This window comes from Pezoporus wallicus, unplaced genomic scaffold, assembly GCF_028554395.1.
Source record: "Pezoporus wallicus isolate ANWC-B61680 ecotype Strahan unplaced genomic scaffold, APGP_CSIRO_Pwel_v1 scaffold_2584, whole genome shotgun sequence".
In the NCBI taxonomy this organism is placed as follows: Eukaryota; Metazoa; Chordata; class Aves; order Psittaciformes; family Psittacidae; genus Pezoporus; species Pezoporus wallicus.
This window is the reverse complement of record NW_026642851.1, coordinates 3,260,444-3,282,152: the sequence shown is the minus strand read 5'-3', so window position 1 is coordinate 3,282,152 and position 21,709 is coordinate 3,260,444. Positions and strand designations below refer to the sequence as shown.

At 36.1% G+C, this 21,709-nt stretch overlaps 1 protein-coding gene across 12 annotated transcripts in view; it reads left to right on the top strand.

Annotated features, from left to right (window-relative positions):
• Positions 1 to 21,709, top strand: part of AKAP9 (A-kinase anchoring protein 9) — a 110,026-nt gene that overhangs the window by 77,492 nt on the left and 10,825 nt on the right. For 9 of the 12 annotated variants that reach the window (XM_057432766.1, XM_057432763.1, XM_057432761.1 and 6 more), the window contains 17 exons: positions 1,079 to 1,291; positions 2,277 to 2,315; positions 3,509 to 3,741; positions 6,543 to 6,662; positions 9,536 to 9,712; positions 9,824 to 9,928; positions 10,339 to 10,491; positions 10,731 to 10,910; positions 13,088 to 14,167; positions 15,278 to 15,424; positions 15,815 to 16,318; positions 16,727 to 16,790; positions 17,531 to 17,649; positions 18,044 to 18,235; positions 18,967 to 19,155; positions 19,703 to 19,847; positions 20,573 to 20,792. In XM_057432766.1, the coding sequence (XP_057288749.1) occupies positions 1,079 to 1,291; positions 2,277 to 2,315; positions 3,509 to 3,741; positions 6,543 to 6,662; positions 9,536 to 9,712; positions 9,824 to 9,928; positions 10,339 to 10,491; positions 10,731 to 10,910; positions 13,088 to 14,167; positions 15,278 to 15,424; positions 15,815 to 16,318; positions 16,727 to 16,790; positions 17,531 to 17,649; positions 18,044 to 18,235; positions 18,967 to 19,155; positions 19,703 to 19,847; positions 20,573 to 20,792 (3,880 nt within the window). The remainder of the gene's footprint in view (positions 1 to 1,078; positions 1,292 to 2,276; positions 2,316 to 3,508; positions 3,742 to 6,542; positions 6,663 to 9,535; positions 9,713 to 9,823; positions 9,929 to 10,338; positions 10,492 to 10,730; positions 10,911 to 13,087; positions 14,168 to 15,277; positions 15,425 to 15,814; positions 16,319 to 16,726; positions 16,791 to 17,530; positions 17,650 to 18,043; positions 18,236 to 18,966; positions 19,156 to 19,702; positions 19,848 to 20,572; positions 20,793 to 21,709) is intronic. The other 3 variants (XM_057432758.1, XM_057432759.1, XM_057432762.1) reach the window with 3 other exon arrangements.

The following is a 21,709-nucleotide window of genomic DNA, read 5'->3' as shown; positions in this document are numbered from 1 at the left end:
AGCAAATTCAGTTCAGTCTTTTGCAGGAATTCAGCTAATTTGTCCCTCATTGCTTGAATGCTTTACGACTCCTGAATTAATTAAATATTTTTTCATCCTTTTTTTCTGTGAACTTCTGAAATTAATGCACTTCTAAAAGACAGGCACCTTTTTTTTTGGTTTTGATATAATGAAACGAAAATGCCATAGAACTCTCTTTATTTAATTTCTTCTGCTCATTGAACTGAGTTGTGAGCATACTCTGACAAAACCAAACTACATTCTCTCATCAAATTCCTTTGATAGGTATGCAGAACAATGTCTTAATTCATTATACATCTGATGGTGCTCTGTCTTCTCTTGAGAGAAAATGTGTCATTTTTGATCATTTCTTTCTCATCACAAAAACTGCTGTGGCTGAGACATTTTCAAACCTCTAGTGTTTTAGTGGTGTCAGATGTGAGTTACCTAAAGTGATAGAAATGCTAATGCCTATTTGTTCACTGAACTCTGACAACCTTCATTACATCTCTTAAAGAAAAACAAAAAAAAAAGCAGGAGTATATACCACAACATGTGATCTTAGCAGACTACCACCTTGTATCTTTTTTGTGAGGGTGTGCACCCTATTTAACCTGGGAATGCCTTCTCAACTTCCAGTCTGTTAAGCACTCATTCTGAACAGCATCTGGTATGATGGGAATAATTACTAGCATTTGTGTTGTCTCAAATTTTTGAATTGCTGTTAATGGTGTTTCTAGATCAGTATTTTTTATTTCAACAGCCAGTCCCTCTGTGCAGCTGTGTTCTCTGTGAATCCAAGTCTGGGAAAAAAGAACAGTCAGCGGTACTTGGCTGATATGCATGAGAACCAGACCTGGATTTCTCAGGCTGTGTATGCAAAGATGACTATTACTTAATTTTCTCTTTTAGGGAACTCAGTGCTCACAGGGGTTTTACTTTGGATTGAAAATGGAAACATCTTCAGTTTTTTGTACATTCTCAAGCATGTGGGAATACTGTAGTAATTTTACCATGCAAAAAACTCAAATTGTTCTGTATTTCTATTAAAATCAGCCCCAAAATTTCTGTTCTACAGGCCTCATTGATGGTTATGCAGATGAAAAAGCATTTCTGGAAAAACAACTCCAGGAAAAAATAGATGTAATTGACCATCTTGAGCAAGAACTACTGTGTACAGGTAACAAATTACAGGAGTTAGAGGCTGAACAGCAGCAGATCCAGGAAGAAAAGGAATTGCTTTCCAGACAGAAGGATGCCATGAGAGCAGATGCAGGACCAGTCGAACAGCGTATGTATTCTTCACAGTCTTTCCATGAGGTTTTCTTATACTTGCAAATAAAATTGCAAGAAATTTTAGTGGTTCCTCCCCTTGTTTGTAATCATTAATAAAAATGTGATAAGGCAAAATGGGGTATTTCATACTTGATGCCTAATGTTAGCACAATAACTTTTCTACGTATGTAAACAAAAAATATCGTTGAGGTTTCAGAAGTGTTGAGCACTCACAATTATTCTTCAAGCCAGAAAAAGCTTGATACCTCTGAAAATCTGCTATTACTTTTATTATCACTGGAGGTGGAGTATCTTGAAGTTATGGGTAAAAATACTGGTCTAAATACTAATACTTTCCACACGGTATTTTAAAGGGATTAGCAAGCATACCTACCAGAACGTGATTGCCATAGTTACTTTAGACACAGAAGATACACTTTTCTAACAAATTCCTCTTTTGGGGAAGAATGGCACAGAAGTTGCATGGTAAGGAAAGCCTGTTACCTACCTGTAATGAAAACTTTCAGCACTGTAGTGAAAAATACAGATAAATACCATGTCAATGTAATCTAACTAACTGCTTACTCAAAAAAAAAAAAAAAGCATTTACCCTGTGTCTTTTAATTCTTCCTTAAACTAGTAACTTCTGTGTATGATAGGGGAAGAAATTTACCATAGCAGTGTTTTAAGAATTACTGATCCTTCAAGGACTCCAGTTTAGTTATTTGGTTTAGGTTTCTAAGTATTTTAAAGTGATTTTCATGTATAACAACTGTAAGGATAATTATATATATATATATATAAGTGTAGGTACTTACATCATACATACTGGAATAACTTAACCACATTCCCTAAGTTATCTCAACAACGTTACCATTAAATGCCACTTCTATCTTTGGCTTCATTTTCTCTTACATTGTTGCTCCACAAGAAAACTATAGCTGGCATGTGAATTACTTTGCTTCTTTTTTTTTGTTTTCTCTCTTTCTCTATTCTCCTAGGCCTAGTAGATGCTGCAGTCGATGCAGCTTCCCAAGCAGGTGTGTTTGTATGTTGCATGGCCAATCTGTAACTGGGTGGAAGACTTACACGTACTGACATTGTTAATCAGGATTATTGGGCTTTTGGCTTACTGACATTACTTGTAATTCTTACTGGCCTGCAGCTTTAATGTTGTATTTCATACTCAGTTTTACATTTCATTAACAACATTTCTTATAATTTCTAAACATGATAAGCAAATTCATGAATAACCATCATCTTATTCACCTATGAATTACAGATACTTAGATAGTATTGGAGGGAGATTTTGTAGCTTTTTTTCTTTATTATTATTTCCAAATACAATTGAGTCATTTGTTATAATAACTAAATACTGTATTACATTGATATATAACAGTTTCCTAGAAATGAGAATTGGTTAAATATGATGTAAGATGATGGTACTTAAAGGATATTTCTTCTATAGTGAAAGTAAATTGTATTGTTTCTGTCTAAATATCAATCATGTTTTAAAGATTATCCAAATGTAATTGCACTTTACAGTTTGGATTTTACCTCCAAGGATTCATATGGTTAGTTAATATGTACTTCAATGGGCTGTGGCTTCAGAGGCTTAATAGGGTGGTTTGGGGCTTTACTGTGTATGCTTGCCTTTTCATGAGGACTCAATTTTGGGCATCCATGCAATCATTGATTTTACAAAGCTCCAGTAACAGGTTGATAATTTCCCTCTCTGTCTGCCTGGCAACCTCGCTAAGTCTTTTCCCTGTTTCCTTCAAATTACTTACATGTATCACATTAAGTGATGAAGACTGGGAGTGAATTGATTTTACTGATGCTGGGGATGAGAAGACGGTTGGGTTTTCTGTACTTCATTGTTAGCTTACTCTAGCTGTAGCTTGAACCCATGCATTTTATTTTCTTTTCAATTATACAAAAACCTTTTAATTTGTATGAAACTTAAACAGGCAAGTGATCCAAACAACTTCACTAATGGTTCTCTGAAGACTAATTGAAGGATAGTGGTTTTCATATGGATTTGATTTAGTGGTTATCTTGATAATTTTTCAGAAGAAAATACATTTTCTAAAAAAGAAAAAAAGTAAAAACCCAAACCAGTTCGCATCCTTCTGCAGAGTACAGCATGGATACCTTGGGGAGTGGTTCTGCTTCATAACATTATTAACTATTCATATCTAAAAGTAGTGTGTGATGCTTTTACTATAAACAGAATTACTGGAGGAAACACAAAAGCTGATGAAAGAAAAAATTGAAGTACAGCGTCAAGCTGAAAAAGAGTATGGTGACCTTCAGAAGCAAGTGAAAGTCTTGGAAATAGACTTGGAAGAACAGGTCAATCGTTTCATAGAGCTAGAACAAGAAAAAAATGCAGAACTAATGGACTTAAGGCAGCAAAACCAGGCTTTGGAGAAGCAGCTTGAGAAAACAAGAAAATTTCTAGATGTAAGTATGGTAAAAGGCTAGTTCCATGAGGGTGGGTGGGTGCCTGTACTGAGGTTTCTTTCAGCAGGAAATGCTACTTTTCCTGAGTTCTGAGCAAACATAAAAAAGCACACAATATTCACAGTGTTATAGCCCAAGAATTTCTCAACACACTTGTGAGGTGGGCTGATGCCAACCTCATGAAGTTTAACCATGCCAAGTGCAAGGTCCTGCACCTGCGTCAGAGCAATCCCAGGCACAGCTACAGGTTGGGCAAGGAAGAGATTCAGAGCAGCCCTGTGGAGAAGGACTTGTGGGTGTTGGTTGATGAGAAAATGAACATGGGCCGGCTTCAGTGTGCACTCGCAGCCCAGAAAGCCAACCGTATCCTGGGCTGCATCAAAAGGAGAGTGACCAGCAGGTCGAAGGAGGTGATCCTGCCCCTCTACTCTGCTCTCGTGAGACCTCACCTGGAGTATTGTGTGCAGTTCTGGTGTCCTCAACATAAAAAGGACATGGAACTGTTGGAACAAGTCCAGAGAAGGGCCACGAGGATGATCAGGGGACTGGAGCACCTCCCGTATGAACACGGCCTGAGAAAGTTGGGGCTGTTCAGCCTGGAGCAGAGAAGGATGTGTGGAGACCTCATAGCAGCCTTCCAGTATGTGAAGGGGGGCTGTAGGGATGTTGGGGAGGGACTCTTTGTTAGGGACTGTAGTGACAGGACAAGGGGTAGCGAGTTAAAACTTAAACAGGGGAAGTTTAGATTGGATATAAGGAGGAAGTTCTTTCCTGTTAGGGTGGTGAGGCACTGGAATGGGTTGCCCAGGGAGGTTGTGAATGCTCCATCCCTGGCAGTGTTCAAGACCAGGTTGGACAAAGCCTTGGGTGAGATGGTTTAGTGTGAGGTATCCCTGCCCATGGCAGGGGGTTTGGAACTAGATGATCTTAGGGTCCTTTCCAACCCTAACTATTCTACGATTCTGTGATTCTATGATTAGTGTTTTAAAAGTCAAAAATTCATTCAAGACACTTATTTAGGACTGCTCTGTATTTCTTAGTATAACTCAGTAGACTTCTTGAATGTTTAAAATAATGGGAAACTTCTAAAATTAATAAACGTATTTTTTTGTGATCATTTTTAACAGTTGGTAGAATTTCCATGTTTTTCAGTTAAGTCTCTTAGAATTAGTCTAAAGTCTGTGCAAAGTCCTGCACCTGAGTTGTGGCAGCTGATGTGTAGTGGCAGTTGAGGCAGCTGTATAGGCTGAGGGATGGACAGGATTGAGAGCAGCCCAGCAGAGACGTATTTGGGGTACTTTTTAACTGGGAATAAAAAAGCTGGGCATGAGCTGGATTCACAGCCCAGAAGGCCAATTGTATCCTGGGCTGCATAGAAAAAAGCATGTTCAGGAGGTCGAGGGAGGTGATTCTCCCCCTCTGCTCTTGAGAGACCTCACCTGGAGCACTGTTTTCAGCTGTGCGGCCCCAAACACAAGAGGTTGTGGGCCTGTTGGAGCTGATCCATAGTTTCTTTTACAGTCTTCCTTTGTAGTAGCTAAGAATCTTACCTCCCAGATCCTAAGCTGAACCTTCCAGACAGTTATATTATATGTATTTGTCCCCATTTACAGTGGCAGTTGCATCTGTTGTACCCAGCTTCTTCCTTTCTGAGGCTGCCTCTGCAATTTTCTTTTAGACTCTAACCCATTTTCAGCAAACACCATCTTCCTCACCTCCTTCTTTTCCCATTTTATTCCTATTAAGCGCCCTGTGCTGCTGTTGAGAGAAAACTGTTATCTCTGCGCTTTCTCTATTAACTCTCTAGCTGGAAGCAGTAGGGTGGAATGATATTTTTACATAATAAATAGAACGCCCTGTGGCACCTTCGCTGCATAATCTAAGAAGTACTAAAGGAGAGATTTTTCCAGATACTCGTTACCATGAATGGATTTGCTATATTTGATTTTCTACAATTAGAAGATTATTTTTCTTACTGAAACTAGTGTGTCATAATAGGACAAGGTTCAGAAGTAAAAATTCCTGTTACAAGTGTCAGTTACAAATGCATTATGGTTTGGGATTATCAGTAGCATGAACAGGAGAGTTACTGACTACTGAGGTGAGCAGCTGTTTGTAATAACAGCATTAGAATTTGCTGTTTCCTCAAAACAGCAGCTGAGTTTTTAAAATCTTCAGATTGTAAAGGTTAAGGTTTTATTCTGGTTTCCTGAATTTTTGCAAAGTATTTTGTTGCTAGACAGAAGCATTCCTCTTTGTATCGGGTACTTCAGCTAGTTTATTTTCATGCATCTGATAAGGTTTGTCTGTTTTACAAAGTGTCATTTAAAGGTGATGTTTCACTGGATATAACAGTTGAAACGGTTCAAAAGTTAAAACTGAAATACAAAATTCAAACCATTTATATTATTTCAGGGGTTTTTACTGTTGGCTCCTCATGGATATTAACACAGAGTTAATTTCTAATGCTACATATATCAAAGACAAACATTTAAAAAAAATTATAAAATCCTGGCTTGTTTCTATTTGTGTAGTATACCTGGAACAGAAGAAACAAAACTTATTTTTGTGAAATAATAGTGGATGTATCTATGCTGTCCTAGTTTTTTAATGAAAAGTGAAATTGGTTGGCCCAAATGCTGAAAGGAGTTTTTGTTAACGGTAGTTGCAAAAGAGGATCTGCTGCCTTAAAAATACTGACATACTGTTACCAGCCTCACATTAACAGAAATACACAGTAGTAATATACTTAATTTAGATTGAAATCAAATGGTGTATCCACATCATTTCTTAACTTTCAGGAGCAAGCAGTTGACCGAGAGCACGAAAGAGACGTATTCCAACAAGAGATCCAGAAGCTGGAACAACAGCTTAAGATTCCGCAAAGGAGTCTGCCTGTCAATGAACATCAAACCAGAGAGGTAACACATTTTATTATTTGTACTCAATGAATATAAATGACAAGTTGACAGCTGTTAAGAGACCGTAATGAAGCTACTTTATGGTGTACCTGATCTGCATCTATTTACAAACCAGGAAGGTAAATCCCCTTAGAATGACGGGTAAGGTACTGGGGGAAAGTAGTGAACCTCTGTTTTCAGGGTTTATTGGTTGGTTGGTTGTTTTTAGTAGACATACAGTGACTTCATAACTTTGAAAAATGCTCTTTCATATGACTTAATTTAGAAAATCCACTTTTTTTTTCAGAAGCCTGTGGAAACATTCAGGACTACTTTAGCAATTTTATATGTTTTTATGCTGTTTTGTGACATCCTGTTTATAGCACAGGTACAAAACTGAAGTAATTGAGTTACCAAGGTTTAGCACCTGAGATGTAGTAGCGCTGTCTATGTACACTTGAAGCTCCCTGGTGGAGGCCTGTCTCCACTGAAACATATTTAGTGACTATAGAACAGCAGCTCAGGGGAGTCTCAGAAAACTCTTAGATCCAGCAAAATCAAGAAAAGTTGAAGCAGTGCAAATGCTATACATTATGAAGCTCTTGCATGTTTTATTTGATGGCCTGTTAGTCAATTCAATTGCATTTTAGTTTTTGTAGTTTTTCTTTTGTCCTGCTTTTTGAGCAGGGCAGATACATTTGCATTATTTTCTTGGCTGATTTTCAATATTAAAATTTCTCTTATTAGGTTGCACTGAGATTTGCAAATTAAAGTTCTTCCTGTGGTAGTTCAGTTTTTGTAATTCAATTCTTAAATATTATCAATATTTAGTATTCTGTATTATATAGTTCGGGATCATAGGCAGTAATAGAACAGAAGTTGGAAGTGTGTGAGATGTAAGTTGTAGAAATAGTTAATTACTTGCAAGTCTCAGATTTAGAAGTGTAATTCATAGGGGAGGGTTTATACATTTCAGTACAAAAAGTTTGTAAGAAATCTCAGTCAAAGTATTCAGTCAGCACTATGTGATATGGTTGTCAGCAGTCTGTAACAATGCATCTTCTGGAATTAGTTGAGTGCTTAACACATAGGGAGCAATTCCCTGTTTCCTTCTATTGCAGTTTGTGTGCACACTCCTCTTCTGTTGACACGTTCTACAGATGGCAGAGACTTTTTAGCATGTGTAGTTTTCCTGAATCCAAGTTGTTCATTTTGAGTTCATTTTGTTACCTGTCTGGTTAAAATTTGGGGCATGGGTAGCATGTGAATTCGTAATTTGACAGCATACTAAAAATTGCCCCCCCCCTTTTTTTTTGTACAGAATCTGTATGTAAAAATCCTCCTGATCTATCACACACATACATATATGTATGTATCTTCAATTGGCAGATATGCTACAATGAAAATTTAAAGCATGCTTTAAAATGAAAGGTAGCTATAACTGTGGTTAAAAATCTGAGATTTATATTAGGTGCTTCTGAATTAGATTAGATAGATAAACAATAAGATAATGTCTGCAAACAGCTGCAACATTGTGTATCAACTAATTTAGAGATATATTACAAGTTATAGTGAGAATTTTCAATGGTGTATTATATTTACATTTAATTTTTATCAAGTGAGGCACATAGTCTTACTATATAGTATATTTTGATGTCATGAAGTTACTTGGATAATAAATAATACATTTTGTCATTATTTCTCATACTTTTCTGAGGTAGCAGCTTTATTTTTTCACAGTTGTAAGGTTTCTGAAATGCTCTTCTGCTTTGCTTGAATGCTGTGAGCATTTACTGTTGATAACCATTTCTTTTTTTTACTGTTGTTTCAGCTATACTCTGTCAACTTATTCCAGGGAGGGTTGTCATAAAGGGTTTGCTCTAGACTTGATTTTTCTTTTACCATTTCTCTCTCAGGACTTTTCTGTGGTCACTTTAGACTTTAATGTTACTCATGGATGGATAACATCAATAATGCCATCCTGTCAGCTTTATGTTCTGGGCCTCTTCTCTCCTATCTATTGAAATGCTTTGAGCCTTCTACCTTTTGGCTACATTTTAATGTCCTAATTGTAAATACTGAAATCAGTTTTTTGAGTGGGACAAACATTACTTTCCATGTCTTGTGCTCAGTTGCTTAGTTTAACTCGGGTATTGACTCTGCATTGGGCCTAGTACCATGGATTTGCTACAGATCTTAATCATCTCTAATTTTGATTAATTGTTTCTGAAATACTGCTGGAACTGGGATCATTCCTATCTCTATCTCCTAACTACTTCAGTTATTCTTTTAATATGCTCCTACAGAAGGTGAAGTTATATCATCCATCACACCTGTTTGGTCCCATGTATCTAACACATCAAGAAACCAAAACTTCCTGATTCGCAAGACAATTCTTTTCAATGTTAAAAGCATATCCTAAAGCTCAGTGGGTCTTTGTGTCACTAATCAACTCCTTATTTTGAATAATTTTGTCACAGATTTTTATTACTATGATATTCCTCAAAGGTGCAAATAGCATCTTGACCTTAGGGTCAAGACATTCCATTTGTTGATGTTAAAGGTCTTTTTAGTGGGCTCCATAGGGATGCCATACTACTTGCTTTTAACTGACTAGAGAATCTGAAGGCTTCAGAAGACAAGGTCAGTTGTAGAGAGTAGGTGATACAGCACAGAACATATCACTTCTTAAAAAATGCTGTTTGAATTTGTTGGATGTAGCACTACAGTATCCTAACTTCATATTCTGTTTCACCTAAAGAATAGGAGTTTTGTTCTGAGGAAAAAAACAAAAGAGGTATTTTTTCCCTGTCAGAAATTAGTGCTGTTGCTATTGCTAGCAAACCCTTCCAATCTGGTACAACATATTCATCTTCTTGCTATATTATCACCAGGTTGAACAGTTAACAAATCATCTAAAAGAAAAAACAGACAAATGCAGTGAGCTTTTGCTCTCTAAGGAGCAACTTCAGAGAGATATACAAGAACAAAATGAAGAAATTGAGAAACTAGAATGCAGAATAAGAGAACTGGAACAAGCCTTAATCATCAGTGCAGACAACTTGCAAAAGGTATTGTTTGGTCTAAAACTACCATTTAGTTGCTACTTTCTTATATTCTTGAGAACAAAACAGTATATCTTTTTCTTATCTGTTCATTATTACTATTATTTATATTTAAAGGTGGAGGAAAGGAAACAGTTTGGCACCATCATAGTAAAGGGAGAATTACCTCTTGAAGTGCAACTGCAAGCTGAACGAGAAGCTGTGGACAGAAAGGAAAAGGAGGTAAAACCTGTGAAATATTCCATGTTTCTGCTGACATTTTGATTTATTAGCTTTTGCTTTCCAGTTGAGTTTAGTGAGGTATAAAGGTGAAATTTTTTAACAGATTGGAGAGATAGCAGTCCAAATGCCTTTGAAATTCCCTTGTGAGCTAAGATAACTGTTATTATTGTCTATGTTAATGCTAATGACTTACAAGAGCATTTCTAGAACCAAAATTGAGTCCAGTTAATGAAAAACAGAGAGCTTTCAGCTGATTTTTAGTAAGTTTTAAAATTCCATTCAGTTTAAAAGCACACTTCTGTTTCTGCATACCAAACCAGTTTACTGTAGACATTGCACTTGAAAATTAGGACATTTAATTTTTGATATGACTGTGTACTCCTTTGCTACCCTTTGTTTTGGAAACATAGGTGACAAACCTTGAAGAACAACTGGAACAGTTCAGAGAGGAGCTAGAAAATAAAAATGAAGAAGTGCAGCAATTGCACATGCAACTAGAAATTCAGCGAAAGGAGGCCACTACACGCTTGCAAGAACTTGAACAGGAGAACAAATTATATAAGGTGTGTTACAGAGAAGCCCAGAGCTTTGTTCTAGAAATGCATTATTAGAAAAAAGCCAAGATATAAAATTCTCTCTCAAGCATTTCACAGTTCAACTTGTAAAATATTAATAAACTCTTGTAATTCTTATTCCATGCAGTTTGTTGATATTAATTGCTATGCCTTAAATACTCATACAAGAATATGCAGAAAATGTTATGTACTACTGTAACATGGGTTTGTGGGGGCTTTTTTGGTAGGATGAAATGGAAATCCTGGGACTAGCTATCCAGAAATCTGAAAAATGCACCATAAAGGACCATCACTTAGTGGCTGGGAGGCTCGCTCACATCATGCGAGAAAAGGAGCAGGAAATAGATCATCTTCATGAACAAATAGCAAAACTGCAACAGCAACTTGAAGCCACAACTGATAACAAAGTACATACTTTTGAAATCTTTTTTGGAGTCCTACTTTGTGTTGCTAGATGTTTAAAGAAAAAAAACCCTAATTTCCCCCCACCATGTAAATTATCTTCCATTGCTGCTTTAATTTAAACACGCAGATGCTCCAGTTTCAAGCAACACTTTAACCCTAATCTATTTTTCCTGTTTTGAAGGGTACTATTTGCTTACTTTTCTTTTTATTATTCTGCCTAGTTTCTGCTTGAGTTTTTGCTTTAAATTCTTGTTCATTCTGTATTCTTCTCAACATTCATTCTACTGTCTGCCCTACAAAGACTTACTTTCAGTGTTACATTTCAGTGTTGGGTCACATTTGATTTTATGGAGTTTTTTAGCAGTTAAACTTTTGTGCTCCATGAGCTGTCTAAATCCTTTACTCTCATACATACCAAAGCTGCCAACATCTTTAATCCAGTTTGGAGCATGGTGGATGTGCAAAAAAAAAAAAAAAAAGCTGTGTTTTGTTAGAAATGGAGAGCAAGAAGGACATAATCAGATTCACCTTTCTTTTATTTACTGAGATTTAACACGTGTAGATTTCCGTTCATATATTCACCATTCAATTATGTGTATTTATGATAATAAGCTGCTGCTTCTGGATTAATTCCATTTTATACAGCTGTAATGCTGTTCAACAGAATTTGATTTCAACAGAAAGTCTACTTACTGTTCATTGATGCGAGACCAGAAACAGGCTCTCACTTTTCATTTTTTCATAGAAAGAAAATGGAATTTTTTCAGTGGATGAAATTTTCATTCTGGCCATTTTAAATGTAAACATGCATTAGTCATAAGCTTTTACCCTGAAGCAAGTATTACTCAGTAAGGTGAGAACAGTAGTTCTGTTAACCTTCAATATAGGGTAACATTCTACTGTTGAGTCCACTAAAATAGGGCTGCGTCCAAGCTGGATAATTTCACTAAGATCTGTGCAAAATGAACCTCGGTGAATAATGAATAAACTTTGAATTGGGTTTAGGAAATTGGATTTAGGAAAAATCATACTTTAAGAATCCAGACCTGTTCTGCATTATACAATAACCACGGTAATACAGTTATATTTCCTTCTCTTGAGAAAAATACGCAGGATTCACATATGATTCATTTTAATGATTGCTTCTTTTCCTGCTATATAAAATTTCATTTCTTAATTTCATCTTCTTACTCAGTTATATTTTCCAGGACATTAAATACTCTGCTTAATTATGAGATCAGTATTAAATATTAATTGATTGTTCTTAGGTTAATCCCTTTCCTAGTCCCTTGGACATCTTCATCCCACTAAGTGCTTTTCTTTTAATTACTGTATTTGCCTTCAGTGGTCCTTTATTCCATAATGTTATGAAGAAGAGCAACTGTTATGCTGTTGATAGCAATCACCAGGATCACTGTTCTGTTCTTCTGAAAATTAATGACTTCACATTTTATCAAGTAGTTTTGAGCTTCCTCTAGTTTCTGTGGATTTTTAAAGATACATTCTAGGTTACAAATTCTATAATTTATATGGTCACATTTGTAAATTTTTTTCATACATATACTTATTACACAGTTGTCTTATTCTATTTAGCTAACTAAACCTAACAAAGTATTGAGAAATGAAGGAAAAAGCATGGCTATTTTAGTAATTAATTTAGTCATCTTTCTTCTATTCCTCTTCTTTTTTTATTCTTTGTATTTCTGAAAGGCCGTTTTAGAGTTCCTACCTCCTGTAGGTACCTTAACATTGTATTTCATCACATCTCTTCCTAAATATTTTTGACAGATTTACTTCTGCCTTTTTCAGTGTAGAAGCACTGTTCATTTCAGATATCCAGGCATTCCCTTAAGAAAATATATCCACTTTGTTTCTTCAGTGTTTCGGATGTCTGTGAATATTACAAATGCTTTCACGTCATTTGATGCTTTCATACCTAGTTTGTAGTTCATTATGATCGCTGGCTACTTTGTGGGTCTTAGTGAAGATGTCCTGGTGCTCATAAAGCTTTACAAGAGACATCTCATCAAGAAATTCACAGACAGCACACTTTCTTTTACAAGATGTTACAATAGTTTATTAAACTGTTGCTGAAGTCCAGGAGAAAAATTATCTGAGGTTTTAGTAGCTGCCCATTATGAAATTCTTTTCTTTTCTTTGTTTTCTTTTTTTTTCCCAGGTTGTTGAAGAGCAGAATGAACATATTCGGGAGCTTGAAGCCCAGGTAGAATGTCTGAAAAGTGATCAAGAGTGTGTGAAGAAGAAAAATTACGAGGAAGTAGAGCAGCTGAATGATGTTATCGACAAGCTTCAGCAGGAACTGGCAAATATTGAGCCAACAGTACCTGCAGACATTGCTGCTTTACAGGAAGATGCTGAGAGTCTAAAACACACCCTTGAAACAGTTCTGGCAGAAAAGGAAGCTTTGGAGAAGCAAGTAGAAAGCGCAAATGTAGAGGTGTCTCGAGCAAAGAATGAGCTTGAGGAAACCAAGTTAAAAATGAACCAGCTAAAGCAAGAAATAAGTATGTTAAAAAAAGAGCATGAAAGAATAACAGAGAAATATAAGTGTGCACTGATGAAAGGTGATAGGGAAAAACCAGAAGATGGGGGCACTGAAAAGGTGGAAGAAGGCTTATGTGAGAAGGTAGGGTTGCTAGATCAGTCCCAGCTTGCGTCTTCAGATGAGAACACAGGAGTCGCTATTAGCAAGATGGAGGTACAGCTGCAGCAACTTCAGGCATGCATTAAGGAAAAAGATTCAGAACTGTGTCAGTCCTACAATGAAATAAAAGCCCTGAAAGAGCAAGGAAAAGGTGAAAGAGAAACACTTAAAAAGAGAATATTAGAACTAGAAAAGATACTAGTGGAAAATGTTGCTGCTGCTTTTGTGAGTCAGGTTCAGCTGAATGCAGTTCAAGAGCAAAGGAAATACATGCAGGAAATGCAGGAATCTTCAAAATACGTAGAGAAAGCAAGCGAGAATGCCCAAACAGAAGGGTTGAGTGATAGAACTGAAAATGAGATGGGATCAAAATTCTCAGTCTTAAAACAGAGGCTTAGTGAGATGGAGGATCAACTGGCAACTGTAAATCAGACCTTGGAGCTAGAAAAAGAAAATGTAGAAGTTGCACAAAAGGAAGCTAAAGTGAAAGAAGAAAGACTCTTAGAACTTCAACAGTTACTAGAAGAGGTTCAAGAAAAGCACAAACGAGAGATTCAGAAATACATTAAGCAAGAAGAAATGCAGACATGTCAGGTAGATGCCATTTTCTTTTGGCTTGTTTTCACTGAAATCAGTTATTTCATGTAAACTATACTGACTGAAAAACTTCTTAATGAGACTAGTAATAGGAATATTCTGCTGTTTTGAGTAGACTTTTATTTCTGTGTTACTTCTGGTGTTACAGAGAAGAGAAGGATGTTATTTTTAGGTGAACCCCAGTATCAGTTTCCATTTTGCATCAAAAGCAGTTTGCCTTTCACAAATATAGCGTGATTTTAAATTTTGGTCATATACTTTGTTACTCTGTCTTTGAATTGACATAGAATGGAGTGAACTACACTTTTACACGACATGGTAGATCAGTAAAAAACAAAATGATAATGATTATATGTGAGAGGGTTCAGAATGGTGAGTGATAGTACTTTGTGCCTGTACGGATTGTTGTTGTTGTTTTTTTTTTGTGGGGACAGAAGGGACAATGTTTGTTTATGTATGTTTTGATTTTAGTTTACGTTTTCTTGCTTTCCTGTCTTGATTCCAAAGATACTTCCCATCAGTGGTTTTTACCAGTATACATTTGTCCTGTTTTCCATCCACCACTGGTTGTGTTGCCTTTGAATTTAAAAGCTTCAGTCAAAGTTTTCTGTACTTGATAGCCCAAACATGGGCTTAATTGCTGAAACTCTTGAGTTCAGAGACATCATGGAACCCAGTGCTGGACTGGAAAAGGTTCCAAGACCTTCATCCAAGTATAGATTGAATGAATGTCATAAATGTCTTATAGGCTTAAAAGTATTATCAGATTTCATTTCCTACTCTCTGTTCCCCTTCCTCCATGTTCTTTCTACGTGGTGTAGCCAATTTCTCCTTGCAGTTCAGTAACCTGTAAGAAGACAGTCTTTCCTCCCATACTTGTCCAGTTTGTGGGAGTTAATCTAGGAAAATAGTCTTTAAGTCTTAATTTTTTTGAGGCTATGTTAATCCAAGTAACATACACTTGTTTTCCCCTATGGTTTTCTCATTCGTGGCTTTTGTAGGTTGGCGTGAAAGCGATCCATGCTGTTAATAGTTGATTATTTGTAAGATTCTTTACCATTTTCCATGTCTTGTGTACCATTTTCCATGTCTTGTGTTGCCATGTAGGTAGGGGCACAACTCCTGGGAAGTCAAAAAGAAAATGTGCTTATTAATGAACTTGAACTAGAGCAACTTAAAGAAGAGGCAGCTGCTGCTAAGGAAGAACTGAACAGTTACAGAGAAAAGGCAGAAAAACTTCAGCAAGAGCTAGCAGTAAGAACTGGATTGTTCCATATTGTGTTTAAAGTAAATGGTTATGCAGGACTTCCTGTGCAAATATGCATGCTATAAGTTTTTTTGATCTTGTACTGATAATGCCACTAAGAAAAACAGTCACTCAGTACCTACTGTTGGTGGAACAGAACTGGTGCTGTAGACTAAACCTTCACTTGTAGCCAAAGTGCATAGTAGTTTTACAGGCCACTACAGTGCACCAGTGGATCTGGAGCTGTATTTCTTGAGAGCTGGTATTTGCTACCATGTGTCATAGCTGCTTTAAAATAGGACTAAACTGAGGTCTAATGGTATAGAGGGCTGTTTGGGTTTTAGATACTTACTTTAAGTATTTGGAAGGACTGCAATTCAGATTCTCCATATTTACAGGTGAAAGAAGCAAGTCTGATACACCTTCAGGAAGACCTGTGCAAAGTCAAAGAGAATCTAGTTCAAGCAGAAGAGAGACTTGCAAGTTATGTGAGAAAAGACAAGGAAACGGCAAAACCTGAAAGCAAAAAGGATGCAGAAATAGCATGTGATTTGTTAGACAGTGAGCCTACTCCAGTTAGAAAAAGCTCATCATCACAGACAGACAAGGCTATGGAAATAAACAGCTGTATCCAAACTTTACCAGTTCTTGTTAAAAATGCAGAAATCCAAAATGATCTGCAGAGTGGATGTTCTTCAGAAGAGATTGCAGAGATCATAAGAGAATTTACTGATAAAATTGATCAAATGCAAGAACTCCATGCTGCTGAAATCATGGACATGGAGACAAGACATATCTCTGAATCTGAAGCATTAAAAAGAGAGAAGTTTGTTGCAGTGCAAGTACTGACTGAAGAATGTAATACTTTAAAGGAAGTAATAGAAAGTCTACAAGCTAAAGAGGTATGTATCCAATTTTATATTCATTGAACTGCTTTGGTTCTTGCTTTCACTCTTGCTACAGAAATCCCCATTTAAAGTCCATTAAGTGTGAACCATCACATGTTCATTATAAAGCTTCTAAGTATTCTAATGTTTCTGTAGTCTAGGGAGAGATTATGAACCCCTTCTTCAGCAATTTAAGTTGCTTCCATATGCTACTACCTTGGACCTGTCCCGCTCTGTGAAGTGTGGACAAGTGTAGGTCACCCTATTGAATACCATCTTTCTCATCTCCATTTTGATTACTTTGGTTGCAGTGGAAACTAGACAAAGAGGCTTATGTTGTTTCCTGCTCCTTAAAATCAGCTCCCTTCTTGTGAGTGCATGTGCAGTGATAAAAGATTTGATTATTCTGTTTTCTACATATAGGGGATCCCAGTTTCTGGATTAACACGTTCTCTACCATATCAAGGTAGAGATGGAGGTTCCAGTGGTAAGAAAAGTTATATTCTTTCAAACAGCATTATTAATTAAATATGCTTTTTTAATACTAAGTTTATCATTAGAGAGTTTGTGTTCTAAGAAATAAAAACAGCTACTCCCCATATTGAAGCAGAAGCCTGCTGAGCTAGCAAAAGATGCAGAGCATGCCATGTCTCTTAATTTGCTATGGAAGGAAGATTACTAGAGTGGAGATGGGTTGCATCAAGGCACCAGATGCTAACTTTTTTATTCACACTGAAGTTCCTACATTCTTCTCACATGTTACATTACCTCTTCAGCATAGCTTCATCATCTCTTGATAGAATTTAAAAGCTACAGCTCCCTAGCAGTGGGAGATAATAAGCACTGACTTCTCCAAGAGCAATAAAAATAACTTACATGGTTCCTTTCATAGGCAGAGCCTAAGCATATTAGGAGGAATTCATTTGACAGAAGTGTTTGTGCAAGAAGTTGTTTCTCTTTTACAAATAAACTAGGATTTTTAGGTTTGGGGTTTCTTTTGTTTGTTTGGTTGGTTTTTTTTTGGTTTGGTTTGGTTTAGTTTGGCTTTGCTGTAACTGCTTTGAACCTGAAAAAGAAACAGTACAAAACAGGCAGTCTCCAGGCTTAAAACCAGCTCCGGTGACATGCAACCACCTGTTACAACAACAGACAAAAATAATTGTTTGATGCCTTTTCTTCAAAGTTTCACAGTAATCCAGCTTTCATCTTTCTTTTCTTTTATTTTAGACTCCAGTTCAGACTGGAGTCAGGGAATGTATCTTGCTCAGACCCAGGGATCTGACACGATATCTGAAGGAATAGATGAAGGTGAAACTTCAACAGATTTACTTCCAAAAAAAATTAAGGTAAAATAGAAATGATCATTTTTATTGTGGAGCAAGAGTGATACTGCCAAAAGCTTAGATAAGCTGCTGCTTGATTAGTAAAAAAGAGAGGCCTTTAGATAAGTTTTGAAGTGTCGGCTATTTTAATACATTTTAAAAAAACTTCTGATTTAACTTTCATGTTAAGTTAGGTTAAATATGAGGGGGTTTAACTTGTTTTCAGTTATTATTTTGAGAAATAATTACTATTTATTGTAGTTACTCTGTGTTAATGTCATGAGCATGTACTACACAATTTTGCAGATTGTTATTAACAGGTGTTGAGTTATTATCTATATTACAAAAGTAAACAAATAAGATTATTATTACTATCCTGAGGACTGGCATTACTGATTTCTTCATGCATTCACTGTAGGGTTTGCTGCGAGCAGTCCATCATGAAGGCATCCAGGTGCTGTCTCTCACTGAATTTCCGTATGGTGAAAGGGAGATGCCATCTCTTAAGCAAGAGCCAGAATCTTGGCTTGAAGAAAGGAAAGCTTTTCTAAGCACCATTTCATCTTTGAAAGACCTAATTGCAAAAATGCAACTTCATAGAGAAGCTGAGGTATAAATAATATCATAAGATTCTATCTAAATAAAAAATAATTGATGATTACCTTGTAAGGCACATTTACAGTTCAGGCTTAAATGGTCTAAATATACTGCTGTAAGGCCGAAGATTTTAAAAATACATGGTAAAACAGCTTACCATATTTTCTGGTGATAAAATGTATCTTAAATTGTAGCTTGCATTTGTGTTTTGTAGCCTTTGAGTATAATCCACCTTTTTTAAATAGTTCTATTTTGAAAGCATGTTTCCAATGGCCATTAAAGTGTATTTTTTAATGTTGTTGCATATTGGTATAGTAAAACTTGGATGCTATTAACAAGATTAACTTTATATCAGTTCAGAATTAAATCTTCTTCATACACAGTATCTGCACACTGCCAAGTAGCTCTGTGGGAGCCTAGCAGCATACTGATAACATCATAAAAATTAAAAGGATAGTGTCATACAGTAACATAAATATTAACTACGTGGGGCTAAGCTTTCAGTTACAAAAAGCTAAATTGCTTCCATCTAAAACACAGATGAAAGATTAGCATTTGTGTATGCAGAAGAAACGATAATGTGTACAGAAAATACATCCGTTTGTATGAATGAATGTTATTCAGCTACTGAGTAAGGAAGGCTCAGTATTCCACTGAAAACACACACTGCACATAAAATGATAATGACCATTCTTGATGGAAACTTTGAATTCTGCTGTTTAAATTGTTTTTATACCACTATAGATTTATGCAAGTGCTGAATCTCCTGAAGGTGTCTCAGACTGGCGAGGAGAACTTCTGCATGCTATTCAGCAGCTTTTTGTGAGAGAACAAAATGTTCTTCTTGCTGCGTTTCAAACTGAACTTGCAGAGCTGGGCACAAGAGATGCAGTGATATTGATGAATCAGTTAGAGCACAGACTGCAGGAGCAGGTAATATAAACCATACTTCAGTCAAAGTGTGTTTGTCTAAATTAGATTTTAATTTCGAATGTACAAATCCACTTTAAAATATCTGTATTACTAGTAGTTTGGACAGTATAAGGGTGAAAACAAAGACTTGTAGGAAGAAGAGGTGCCTTTAAAAAGAAACACTGATGGGGTATGGGGAAAAAAACAATTTTGGATGCACAAGCTAAAAAAAAATACAGCCTTGAGAGATCAGTTTTAATTAAACACACTTGTCCTGAGCTTGATTTCATTAAGTTAATTAAAATTATGTTGCATTGTCTAAATGAAAAGGTAGCTTGTATATACAGAGAAAGTTGTAAGGAGAGGAAGTGATGAAGCTGCTGTAGGATTACTAAAATAAAAAAATAACTATTTCTTCCCAATATTATAATATTGGCTTAATAGTGACTTAATTGAAAATGTTTTGAATATATATGCAGTATGAATATGTAAGTAAATGTAATATCTACACCATAGATACCCTAATAAAATCTGGAGCTTTACTTTCAAACATTTCTGATGCTAATAGGCTACAAACCAGACAGCAGCAATGGACTCTCTTCAGAGTGCAGACAGAAGAAGCTTGCTGATGGAGATTCAAGTCTTACATGCTCAGATGAACAGTAAGAAAAATAATCCAAAGAGAGAACAAGAAATGGATTCAAAAAGCCAAGGTGACTTCTGTGGTAATAATGTCTGTTTCCAAATGCTTTCATGGCAGTGCTCATAACACAGTAGGTGAAAACTTACTACTTTCTTTGCTCTCTGATGCTCTTTCTGAGTATGCATACTTTTAATCTTTAATTCTTATTGGACTGATTTTACAAAAATAGTCTGTGTTCTTACTACTTGTATCAGATTGAAAGTGATACAAAGTTATTTCAGTTGCTGTAAAAATTGAGCTTGTATTTTAAGGTTAATTTCCATGTATGTGCTTCAGTGTTCAGGTTCAACAGCTTTGAAATTCTCCAAGTTGGATGGTCAGTCATAATGAGTAAACGGAGAAGCAATTAGAACAAAAAAAAAACCAAAAAGTTCAGAGAACAGGTATACTTCCAGTCAAGTAAATGCTCAGTTAGTGTTTTGTCACAAAAAATTTGGTCACAAGTATACATACATACCTAACTTCAGCTATTAATCTATCGTAATCCAACTGATACATATCGGTATGGTTGTGCACATAGTCTTTTAAAAAAGTGTAAGAATTGAAGTAACTTCTCGGAAAATACAAAAGTTATAAAGTGGTTTTGCTTTCAGTCCATTATTATTGAAAGAATATACTGTTTAAAAATACCACTCTTAGTGATAGCCTTGTGGTCATTCTCTGTGCTAGGGAAAACTACCCAAAGAGTGTTGTTTGCTTGCTAAGTAATTTCCATATTAATGGTGCTCTCGTTAGAAATGCTGGAGTATAATATGCAGCAGAAGCAGTCACAAATACTGGAGATGCAAGTGGAGCTCCGGAGTATGAAGGACAGAGCAGCTGAGCTTCAGGAACAGCTGAATTCGGAGAGAATGATGGGTGCTGAGCTGAAGAATGAACTCGCACAAGCCAAACTAGAACTTGAAGCAACCCTTAAAGCACAGCACAAGCACTTCAAGGACCTAGAAACCATCAGGTTCAGCTTTCAGTGCCAAACTTTGTGTTAACAGTGAAGATGATCTTTTCCATGTTGTCTCAAATCATAATATTGGCTTTATTAAGGAAGTTGATGTCATGTAATGTAAATTACATGTGCATAAAATAAATGTAAAAAACTTCTCAGTTTTTCTGTAAAACATATCTGACAAAGAACAGGCTTCTGTTCCATTTGTCAAAAAATGTCATTCTGAGCATTAGGAAGATACAATTCACAGTTTGATCTAGTGATTTATTAGTATCAATTTTTGACACATTATACTACCGTATACAAACTAACAAGTATACCATACTTACTAAAAGTTTTTCTGCTTCTGAAACTGAATATAGAGAAAAGAATTGCAGAGTTAAGATGACTGTGCAAGTACTTCCATATAAAATTTCATATCTTCTAAGTGTTGTTTTGGCATTGTCAGAAGCAGAGGTGACAGGCTAAATATTTAGCACTCAATAAAGCCATTATTATTTATGCCTTTGTTCAGCTCTGAGGTAGCAAATCAAGACAGAGTTTAAATTGGCATTATTTTGCAGATTACTTTACAACCTTTACAGTCCATAAGGAGCCAGATTCCTTTGCAAATTGATGCAAAATTTGGGGGGGGGGGGGGGGAGGGGGGAAGAAAATTCAGAGTATAATTTTCTTTGTGAGACATAGCAGCAAGACGTATTTCCCCTGCATATTTTGGCCAGTGGCTGGATTAAGTTAAAACTAGCTGCATCTAAGCCACCAATTAATATTAAATGGCAGCTCAGAATTATCAGTATGGAGTACTGATAGTATGGACACACATGCTTTCATTTTTTGAGTTATTCAACTCCATTTTTATTTTTTGAGTTAGGCTTGTTTTTCTAAATTAGCTTTTTGCAATTACTCTACTAGACAAGCAGTGTTTCCAG